At 43.7% G+C, this 12,229-nt stretch overlaps 1 protein-coding gene across 1 annotated transcript; it reads right to left on the reverse strand.

The window, feature by feature from the left end:
• Window positions 1-3,631: 3,631 nt before the first annotated feature.
• Window positions 3,632-8,134, reverse strand: LOC125522519 (deoxyribodipyrimidine photo-lyase). Its single transcript, XM_048687572.1, has 10 exons — window positions 7,624-8,134; window positions 7,353-7,501; window positions 7,063-7,259; window positions 6,731-6,971; window positions 6,370-6,527; window positions 6,234-6,270; window positions 6,074-6,132; window positions 5,639-5,720; window positions 4,038-4,109; window positions 3,632-3,920 (listed from the first exon to the last, which is right to left on the reverse strand). Exons 1-10 carry the CDS (start codon window positions 7,970-7,972, stop codon window positions 3,738-3,740), a joined length of 1,527 nt encoding a protein of 508 aa, XP_048543529.1. The 5' UTR covers window positions 7,973-8,134; the 3' UTR covers window positions 3,632-3,737.
• Window positions 8,135-12,229: the final 4,095 nt, after the last annotated feature.

Genomic DNA, 12,229 nt, shown 5'->3' on the forward strand with positions numbered 1-12,229 from the left:
ACAATCATCTAACTGAATTAGGCTGCTTGTAATAGGTAGTATCATACCTTAATATCATGCACATGATACTAAGCTATGATACTACCTCCGTAATGCATAGTACCATATACTAGTATTATAGCTATCTTATTTATTGCCATGCATGACATATAGTAGCATAGCATTTAATATGATACAGTATCATGATATGATACTCAACACTCTCTTTCTTCATTTAATTCTATGCCACCTCAGCAAAATAGTCTAGTTGGTATGCATGATACTAGCTATGATACTACCATTACGACCAGCCTTAGTCACCACCCACCTGATCATAAAAAATATTAACACCCCAAATTACTTGTCTTAAATTTATCTAGATACTAGTATTAGGTACATCCATATCTAGACAAATTTCAGACAAATTTTTTTAGGACGGAGTGAGTATTTACTAAACCAGTAACCACAGTTTATGATCACAAGATTTAGACCATCTTAACATTGGATGGATAACAATATGATTTTCAAGAATTCAATTCTTATATCCTATAAAAATATATGCTTGATCCATACGAGTACTCTCCTATGTTTTTTTTAATTTATTTAAGTGCAGTCCTGTTTTGCGTAGAGAGCAGATTGAGAAAGATAACCATGGGATCTAAATATGAACAACTATTAAGAGATAATTACTTGCCATTTAAACGTCAGGTCTTCAGATTGACATATTTTGACGGCCGAGATAAGATCTTTGGTGCTAAACACATGAGTGGAGGATGGACTTGGTTCTTCACTATTCGTGCTTTTATAGGGGTATATATGATGGCTGAGATCAATCAGGTGTTTTAATGCTATAAACACGTTTGATGCTAAACACGGGAGCGGCGTGGACAGTAGGATCGGAGATATGTATGGGTAGGATGAATTTGGTTCTCTGCTTTGATTTGGGTATATAGTAGAAGATATCGAGACATGATCGTCCATCTCATCACGTAACATCGCCTGCGTCGCTCTAGAGGAGCACGACACAGGCGACCTAGCCGCCACCCTGTCCCTCTCCTTCACCATCTCCAGTCTCCTCCCTGTTGTCTGATGAGACCGATGGACAACACCCGTTTCAACATATGATGTTGGCAGGGTGAGTTCCCTCCCATGGAGTCGCGATGCGGCCCTGACCGACGTAAACCGCTTGGGATTAGTGTCGTAGGCAGTGGCTTACCTTGTCGTCATGACAGGGGAGTCCGGCGCGGCTGGCAACCCATAGCCCAGATGGATTGATAGGAGTCAAGCAGAGAGTGATGGATAGAGTATTAAAACTAAGGTCTAGCCCATTTATATATTGAACCTAGATTTTAACTTAGCTAGAGGTTGAATACAACATGTTTTTAGGAAAGCCTTCATGGCGAGCTCATCTCAAATAGGGATAGATCGTCAAAAATCAAAATAGAATCAGGGGGGTTTTCCGTCCACATTTCCGGTGAATGAACCCGAGCTATACTGCTAATTCATGAGGTACACGATTGGTTTCTCGAGCATAGTGCTAAAAAAACAACATTGTGAATAATCAACTATAGTGTTGAAACAATCATATGTGATGGTGCCGCCACCAACAGGGATCTTGCACTATTTTCATACATTCCGTCGATTAGAGATAGTCGGAGTGGATCATCAAGTTCTAAATTCTCATGCTTCCAGCTAGAGCCAAGCCTTGTTTCAACGCATGGCCTCGACAGTATAGACATCTGCTGCAGGCCCGATGAAATAACCCTCCCCCCCCCCCCCCCAACCATGTCGTCAGAATCATCACGATAATCGCTCATGAAAATTCAGACCCATAAACTTATGAGGAGGCATCAATCATTTAGCTTCAATGTTCTAGGAGAAGGTCGTTTCCAAAAGTAGTGTTTTGTCGGATGGGCTAAAGTGCATCAGGCACGGCTATAATTCAATGCAAGACTTTGAGTGGATAGGGCGGACCGTTCCTTTGACCAAACTAATTCGTTGTTTAATTTCTGCCTTCTCTCCTGCCATAAATGCTTGATTGTTTGGGGAAACGTTTGCAAACCTAAGAAACTTGTTGGTCTTGGAAGATTTAGCTACACAAAACAATTGCCTTCTAATGAAATTGGCCACAAATACCTTATTGATAGCTCCACACCCTAACTTCCTTGGGTTTCTTGGTTAGATCAACAACACCTTTGCAACCTCCCACACATTGCCTCCTGCCCTAAACCTTCCTTCCTCACAAATGCCATCCAATCCCAGCTACCCACACTACTAGACATAACCTTTGTGCACACAAACAATGGCCAAAAAACTTTTTTCTGGTATGACACCTGGCTCCACTGCACACCTCGAGCCAAAGTCTTCCCAAGCCCACCCTGCAAAAAAAACCTCTTCCGAAGCCTCTACTCCCCACTCACACATCATGCTTTATGGGCTACTTGCGAACCTCGTGAACCTACTGACCACTATTGCCCCAAACGAGTTTGTGGCTCTTTCTTTGTTGTTACATGATGTCCAGCTCTCAGATGGTGTAGACAAGTGCTACCTTGTGCATGGATCCAACTTCCCCTCCAAAGCAACCTGTGATATATATTACAATGCACGAAGATGAGGATGATCACGTTGAACTCATTTGGCGTTCCAGAAGCCCCAACAAAATTAAGATCTTTGCTTGGCTATTATTCAAAGGTAGACTTAACACACGAGCTAATTTCTTCCACATGAACTTAGCCCAGATGCTCACTACATGCATTGTCCAAGAACGTCATAATACACCCTACACCTCTTCACCTCCTGTCCATCTACTGCTCAGATTTGGTTACAACATGGCCTCACCACACAGGACATGTTTCAAGACCTTCGGCTCACTCCTCCTGCCAGACTTGATCCCTGTGTCTGGCCAGAACTGCTCCTCATTATCTTGTGGAAGATTTGGGACACTAGCAATGCGGATATTTTCAAGAATAAAGGTCACAACTATCTTCTTACAATTAGAAACATTCGTAATGATCTAGAACTTTGCTTGCACCGGTTTGGAGATCCAGTTGATAAGGTAGCTGCAAGTCTTGGCTAGATTACTTTTCCTCGCGGTTTTTCGTCACCTTATAACTTAGTATACTCGTGAAGTCTCCAAGACACCCTGAGGAGGGTATGGCCACTGAGCAATGAGTACGAATGAAAGAGGCCCGCGAAGAGGCTGACCAGTGTCGTCACCCACATATGGGGATGGAAATTGGAGGAGGTTGTCCTAGCAGTTGTATGGCATCGATGCTCCATGGGGTCCCTCCATGCCATGTAGATGTGTTGTGTGTCAATGTAAACATCTTGTTGGTGGTAAGGATAAGGTCGACAAAGTAACAAATGAGATCAAGCCGGAGTGCTACCCAGTCGGATCTCATTGCGCCTCACAGTTTTGAGATGCCGTTGTCATTGAGGGAGCGAGATGGAGGTGGTGGTCTAGTTTCCCATGAAGAAGCAGGGCAAGAGGATGTGACGACGTGCGTATAGAGGTATATGTGCCTTAGCGAAGATTTCTCAATGGTGCATCATGGAGCGAAAGAGCTTGCCTCTACATTCTTACTGTTGGAATATTATGTGATCAAATGCCTATGTAAACGTCCCCGCAAAAAAAGCCTATGTAACCCACGAGTTAAAACGAACAAACAACTAATTACAATATTTAAGTTGTCTTTAACTGCCAATTACCACTATAGACCAGAATCAAAATCAATGCGGAACTAGAGTTAGTAGCTGGGCTAGTCCTTCTCAGACTTCGAGTACTTGGCTGCTGAATTCAGAGATTCCTCCGATTTCCTTTTCTTGAGTTGAGCAACCAATCTTTTGACGTAAGAAATGTAGGCATCAACGTCGAATTTTCTCTTGCAACCAGCATAATTCATGTAACGTATCTTTCCAAATACCGGACGCTCCTTCCAACCCTAAGAAAATAGTACGGTTGTAAAAACTACTCGCAAGCCTCCAAACTGTGATTAATAAATGTGTTTCCAAAAAGGATTTTCAAGGGTTTAAATGCAAAATAAGGGGATCTCACAAACCTGATCATGGAGGCCACATATAGACCACATGCAACCAACATAGCCATTGGGGTCCCTGCCGTCTATGTGATACTGCAACAGATTAATTCCAAAGATTTAGTTCAAAAACATACTGCAACAGATTACAGCCGGTGCAGGTTTGATGGTTTGTCTATTGTAGCAACTAACGACTGTCTAATGGTTGTTAGTTGTGGTCCTCCGTGGTTGTGTTTGGTTGCTATGCCTAGCCTTAGACGTGTAACCATTTTATTTCTATCAATGCAATGCGAAGCAGAACTTTTTAGCTTTCTAGAAAGACTTACCAATCGTTCCAAGTACTTAAAAGTGAACAGCCAATAACATGAACTAGGAAAGATAAAATGGTGGTTACGGCAATTTAGGTACAGTTTCGAGCTATTCCCTGGGGATCTTTTTCCCAACTTGTAATGGACATCTTACATCCAACTTATTGTAAAAGAACCAACCAAGCAAAATTTCTCTTGATTATTAGACGTAACTTAGACATCTATTTGCCACTTGCGACTAAAAGGAAATCACTGAAGAGTTACAAAAACATCTTCAGAACAATCAGCATTCACAAAGAACACTAAACGGTGTTCTTCTCTCCAGCATAGGCGACAGAAATACTTGTAGGTCATAACTATGTGCAGGACAACATAAGTCTTTGGTGGTATCGACAAGCTAAATGCCATCGAACAAATTAGGCCCAGTACAATTCTAAGCTGAAGAAAGTCAGGCAAGAAAACCTTCTGAAAATAGCACACACCGTTTCAAAACTTCAGCCTTTTGCTCAAAATGGTAGCTGAAGCCTCTCAGGATGCTCGCGATGGCATGGAATCAGGGCAGTTTCTCTAAGGCCGGCTGTTGAGTTAGTCGGTTCATAGGTTTTCATAAAATACGAGTATTAGTTGGCAATCTAGTTGCATCCTACATTACCAAAATGGTGGCTGAAGCGGTTTTGTCCTCATGTCTGTTGTAAAAATATTAGTCCTAGTCTGATGCTCCCGTTGGGCATGGAAACAGAGTCCTAGACAGTATAGCATTGTGCCTGGGTGCACTATAAATAAAGGCCTAGCCGGCCATACAAGGGGACAGGTTATTTTTCAGAGACTAGAAAACCAGAAAAATGGCATGACTGGAGGGTGGAGGCAGACAATATCTGCGTGCGCACTAGTTGATAACTAATTAAAGTGCGTTGGATTCAGGCTGTGATGCTTCTAATTGCTATGTGATCCATTTGGATTGTCCAGGTGATACCCATGGCTGCTGGACTTGTTTCGCCAGAGTTTGCAGTGATTGGCTGACTTCAGCCCGGCATCAACTTCACTTGTTACACCACCATATCAACATAATTTCTGTTGTCCCATAATTAGTACTATAAACAAACTTAATCAAATGTAGGCTCTTGCAACTGATGGTTCGGTGTTTTCAGGAGATCTGTAATTGCATAGGATCTTACACTAAAATTTGGCAAGTTTAGTTTCTCACTCATTATGACTGTATAATGTGCTTCATGTGTTTTATCAATTGAAGCTATTTGCCAGCACCAAGAAATGCAACATAATAAAACTCTACAATGTTGCCAAACATCTCAAAATTACCTTGTCATTCAAATATATTGCTATTGAAAGTGCTTCTTCAGGTCCACTGGTCCATTCTAGAATTTTTTTGGCCCAATACATTCTGCAGAAAACTACCATGTCAGGGCAGAGCAATATGCTTTACAAAGAACATAACTGCAGAAGTAAACAATAATTTAGAACACATCTTGTGACCCCAAGATGAAAGTGGAGCATAGATGCTCAAATGTTCTTTTTCTAAATCGCACAGATTTGCCACCTACTTGGACCTGTAAGATCTTCATGGGTTAATGGATTATAGACATAATTAGTTTAGTTTTTCATCTTTTTAGCAACAAGAATAATCTTCTCAGGCAATTCGTACCAACCCAAATGACATCAAAATAATGAAAGATCAAATAAAATGCATTAAAAATATGATATCTAAAGTAGGTAACTAGGCATAATTTACTTTACCGCATGAATCCGTGCATTTTTCCATGGTGGACCATCTCCAACTGTGATGCATTCCAGAGCTGATAAAGAATCCAAGAAGAAAACACCTAACTCGATTAGTAAATGAGGTAAGAATGACGTTAGTATCTCCAGGAGTAGAACGGTGTTATTTAAAACATACAGGATCAACTGTTTTTGCATTCTCAAGCTGCTCCCTCCTGCAAGGCAAAGTAAATTCTAGTTAAGGAGCCTTTTGCCTCACTGCTGACAAGCAGATATACATATATAGCCCAAATACAAAATATAGAGTATCTCACGTGTAAATGTGCTCTCTTTTGTCGGCAGCATGATCCTTTAGTGTCTTTCTCGCCCACTCCCAAGCCCCGGCTACCGAATCATAGTGAGGCTGATAGTAGCAGAAGTTGTCGGCTAGCTCCCTCCTTATTATCAGCTCCTCCAAGAAAGCATCCACTGACTGTTCCCAAACAATTGATATTTCACATAGCTATTAGTCATTGGCCTTTCACTGTTTGATAACATACTAACTTCAGCACTGAAATTCAGATTTGCAGTTTGGTGCTGTTAAGAAGAAATATAGTCTGACGTCTAATGATATAGGAGTATTATTTTATTGCATAAGGTCTCAAATCACAAGATTCACAAAGCAAACAATGGCACCTTGGGACTAAGATGGCGACGTTTTTTTGCCTCGAGAGCACATCTTTGTGCTGAAATATGCCCAAAATGCAGGTAGGGAGAGAGGCCGGACAATGCCATTGGCTTTGTGGGATAATTCCTGTCCGAATCATAGCTCTTGATCCTCTTCGTTAGGAACCCATCCTTGGTACCCAGAAGTGCCTCCATTGCCGCCGCCTCGCCTGGCTCGCACCAGTCAATCTCTGGCACGTCCTCTGCCTGGCTGCAACATCAGCAAAGAATCCAACACCACTCATAACAAGTTCTTCATTCCACATCACATATGCAGTGAATTTGTCGCAACACATCCGGACCTGCAAACCGTGTCAATTAGCGTATCCCAATCAATGTCCTTTGGCTGCTCCCTGTCCCATGGCACCACCTCTCCCAACTCGGGGAACTCAACCAGGTACTCATCCAACACCTTGTTCATCTTGCTTCTGAAAGTCTTGGCAGAGTACTCCAGCTTCCCCGATGCCGTCCATACCGGCACCACGTTGTGGGCGTCCACCTGTGTGCCAATGCCACAAAGCCCGCATGTTTCTCAGTCGAATTCCCCTGAAAACGACTGCAATTTCCCTTGTGATTCCGGTTCGAATTCTACCTGGTGAACGGCCACACTGGCAGCATCGCGGCACAGCGCGCCCACTACCGCGTCCAGTGCCTCGCGAACCGGCCGGAGCGGTGAGAAGTCGGCGACCAGCGCCGACGCCCCTAGCCGCTGCATCAGCGCTGGTATCTCCATGGGCCCACCTGTCAGCGAAATATAGTAAACGGTTACAATACGTTTCTCGTACCGGGAAATCGGTTCCCTCTTTCGAAAACGCGGGGCCGACAAGTCAGACACCAGAAGGGGATAAATGCGAAGGGTGTACCGGTAAGGAGGAAGAAGGGGATGCGGCGGGTGGCGGCGTCGGCGGCGAGCCGGCGGAGGCCACGGAGGAGGAATCCGAGTTGGCGGCGGCGCGCGGAGAGGAGGAACGGCTTCGGGAACAGGGAGAATGCGACGGCGAGCGGCGCCGCGGAAGCAGCGGCGAGGCTCGCCGCGTGGAGGAGCGCCCAGTTGTCGGCTAGCCGCTGGTCCCGCAGCATCCAGTAGACCACCGGGCCGGGCTTCGCGCCAGCAGGGGGCAGGCCCTGCCCCGGGTGGAGCACCCGCACGCGGGCTTGGTGGACCGGCGCCGTGACCGCCAGGCCTGGGCTAGGGCTTGCGCTCGGCGCCATCGCGCGGTGGGAGACGGTGCGACGGGGACGAAAAGAAGAGCGAGGGAATACAGGGGTTGATCAAACGTGCGCCTGCGCTTTGGGTGCTTCTCGGTGTAGGAAGGCTGGAGTTTTTGGCTACTTGGCTGCTTGGGTGATTGGGTCTCGGGGTTGATGGTGTATGGACTAGCTCTTGGCAGGCACTACATAAAGTGGTGTGAGTTATGGCCAGACAACGGCCACGTCACCCGCCATGGGTCCACACTAAATGCTGCCCCGCGTATAAGGCATTGTACTTTAATGTAAGAAGGTGCTTATATAAATAAATCAGTTTTTTTAAGCAATGGTGTTTATTTATACAGAATAAACGCTTAATTAGATGTCTCTTCTCTATAAATAGGCATCTGTGCTTAAAAAAAATCAATTTATTTATCTAAGCACCTACCTAAATATTTATAAGGTCTAAGGCAAGTCCAACGCTGCAGCTTGGAAAGAGGCGTTAGAGATTAAAGGGTTGTCTGAATTACCATCAGAGTTAGCCCCGCCAAAAAATTAGCTAGCCCACATTTCTGGTGGCTGTTTGGATAGGCGCCTAAGAATTGCCTCACTCAGCCTTTCTGATACAACCGTCGACTGAAAAACAATAACGCGAATAATTTTCTCAATCTTTCACAATAGGGTGTCTTCTGAAACGATGTGGCGCTCGCAATCTTGTAGATGCAATCACCACAGAAACAACATGCACACTCAATAGTGGAAGTACATGAACGATCTTCAGACCAGCAAAAATTGAAATACTGGAATCAATCTCACACCAAAATCACAGCCTCTAGAGCTATTCAACAAATATCAAACGGCATCTGGAAGATACCCCCGAGTTATCGATCTGTTCATCTCTAAAAATAACATAAAACAAAAGCTGCCTCTCGTACACGGCCCATATGGCTTTTAATAGTGCTCACAGGCACATGGGCTAAGCCCGGTTTGTTTCCTGACTTCGAAACTGATCTGGACTCTAACACCACTTAACAAACTATCCAACTCTCGTACTTTGACCAAATCATAATAAGAAATTAAAAAAACAATCTAACTAAACAAGATTTAGCTAATTTAAAAATCCGGCAAGCTGATCACAAACGTCCAAAGCAAAGCTAGCTTTCCTTGTATGCTCATTAGATCTTTCCTTGTGTGCTCACATAATTGAGTTTGCATGCATGGGTTTTGAATAGTAGCTCGACGTCATCTGGTGCGCCAAGGTGAACAATATCGAGTAGAAATATATATTGGCATCATGTCATTATGTAAAAAATTGTCCCTCAGTACCACACATTTTTTCTATTTCTTTTTCTCTTTGCGTCTCGCAGGAATTACATACCTTCTGTGGTTGGCCTTATCAAGAATATTTTTAGCAATGACAGATGGTGTCACATCATCCTCTCTCCCTTTGAAAGGAAACCGTCCTTGGTTTCGACTTAGGCCTTGGAGATTTCTTCTTGAACACTTTTATAATACATTATATATTCTGTGCATCCTTGGGAAGAATAGCGTAGAACTCACCCTTATGCATAAAAGTGTATCTGTTTGTTCGTCCGTGATGAAGAGTGTTAACATCATGCTACTACGAACGCCCCAAAATAAGGTGACAAACATGTAGTGGCATAACGTCGCATTCCACCTTATCAACATAGCCATCCACAGAAAAAGGAACCTTCACCCTGTGAGTTACCTTCACTTTGCCAACATCATTTATTCACTTCATATAGTACGGTCTTGGGTGCTCCCATGTTGGCAACAAAAGAGATTCCACCACATCCTTACTAATCATGTTGCTAGCACTGCCACCATCAATTATCAGTTTGCAAACTTCTCCCTTAATGTTACATGCAATTAAAAAAATACTTCGTCGTTGTCCTTGTTCAACAATGGTCTTTTCATCTCGCTGGACCTTATGTGCTAGCAAACTCTTCATATCAGGATCATCTTGAGGATAACATAGTATGATATCATCATGACCTCTTTCGATTCCATCCTCTAACTTTGGCGTCTCATCTTCAAATTCTGAAATATATTCCGCATCAATAAGTAGAATCCTTCGTTGATTGAAACATTCATGCTTCACGTGTCCACGTCCTCCACACTCAGGGCAAATAATATTACGATGATGAGATGAAGTCACATTAGATGAAACCTGAGAAACCTCCTTTGATGCAGCCGCCACTTTGCTCTGTTCAATGCTTCCCGACTTATAAGGAGTCGATTTAGCACTAAACCCACCATCAATAGGAGAAGAACCATGTCGCTCACTGTTGTAAATTGGACGAGTCTCTGAAGCTTGCTTCTCCAATACCCAACGTTCAGCACGCTCCGCTTGATGAAACAACTCATGAATATCATTATATTGCATTAAATCAATATGGTCACGAATCTTTTCTTCTAACCCCTCAAAGAAACGTACCATGATCGCCTCCGCAGACTCACGCGCAGCTGTACGGATCATCAAAACTTGCATCTCTTTATAGTACTCATCAACTAATTTTGTACCTTGCACTAGGCGACGCAGTCTATTGTGAAGCTGGCGAGTGTAATAAGCAGGGACAAAACGTTCCCTCATGATTCGCTTCATGTCAGCCCATGTCGCTAGTCGCTCGTGAATATAGTTCTTATTATCCCACCATACAAGAGCATACTCTGTAAATTCCATCGATGCAACACGAACCTTCTTCTCTTTGGAGTAGTTGTAACCATCAAAAAAATCTGATTTACGCGCATCTCCCACTCCAAATATTTCTACGGATCAGCACAACATCCCGAGAATTCAGGTATGGTTATCTTGATTCGACCCAAACCATCATCCTCGTGGGCACCATTGCCGCCATAGTCACGGCGCTGCCCAGCATGGCGGCGATCCCCAGCATCATGCCGTGGTATGTGAGGTAAGCCTCCACAAGCATCGGAGTCCTCAGAAAAATCGCCATCATCTCGTTGTCGCGGTCACGACATTGTCGTGGTGAGCGGGACTGTCGGGGTGCCACATCTCTCGCTTGAAGGCGCTGAACTGTTGCGGTGAGCCGATTAAGACTCTCAGTCACCACCTGTAGACTATCAGTGCGCTGTCGGTCGCTGGCAGTCAAACGCTAGTTCAACCTGTCCTCGACGCCTACAATATTTGCAGACAATTCCTCAACCCTTGTCCCAAGCTTCTTGTTGGGTCCCTTGATCGCCATCAGATGGATACGCAAATCATCACTTATCTCTAAACCCTCTGGAAGCTCATCGACCTCCTCATGATCAGATTTGTCATGCTGCAAGTTCACCATCTTTCAAACAATTGAATCAAATAACAAAAAAAAAATTGTACCGTGATCAACCTCTGATACCACCTGATGCAACCGGCGACAGAAAAACAATGGCACGAATAATTTTTCCAATCTTTCACGGTACGATGTCTTCTGAAACGATGTGGCGCTCGCGATCTTGTAGATGCAATCACCACAGAAATAACACGCACACCCAACAACGGAAGTACGTGAACAATCTTCAGCAGACCAGCGGCAATTGAAATACTAGAATCAATCTCACACCAAAATCACATAGCCTCTAGAGCTATTCAACAAATATCAAACGGCGTCTCGAAGATATCCCGAGTTACCAATCTGTTCATCTCTGAAAATAACTTAAAACAAAAGCTACCCCTCGTAAAACGGCCGATATGGCCTTTAATAGTGCTTGCAGGCACATGGGCTAAGCCTGGTTTGTTTCCTGACTTTGAAACCGATCTGGATTCTAACGCCACGTAACAAACTATCCAACTCTCGTACTTTGACCAAATCATAATAAGAAAGAAATAAAACAATCTAACTAAACAAGATTTAGCTAATTTAAAAATCCGGCAAGCTGATCACAAACGTCCAAAACAAAGTTAGCTTTCCTTGTATGCTCATTAGATCTTTCCTTGTGTGCTCAAGTAATTGAGTTTGAATGCATGGCGTTTTAAATAGTAGCTCGACGTCCTCTGGTGCGCCAAGGTGAACAATGTCCAGTAGAAATATGTGTTGGCATCATGTCATTATGTAAAAAAATTGCCCCCCAATGCCACGCATTCTTTATGTTTCTTTTTCTCTTTGCGTCTCGCAGGAATTATATACCTTTTCTGGTTGGCCTTATCAACAATATTTTTAGCAATGATAGATGGTGTCACATCACTTTCAGGCGCTCCTCCGTGTTAATCTCACCGATGCGCGGATGAAGCGAGGGCGAGGAAAAGCGCCGTCAAAAGAT

This window comes from Triticum urartu, chromosome 7, assembly GCF_003073215.2.
Source record: "Triticum urartu cultivar G1812 chromosome 7, Tu2.1, whole genome shotgun sequence".
NCBI classification, from domain to species: Eukaryota; Viridiplantae; Streptophyta; class Magnoliopsida; order Poales; family Poaceae; genus Triticum; species Triticum urartu.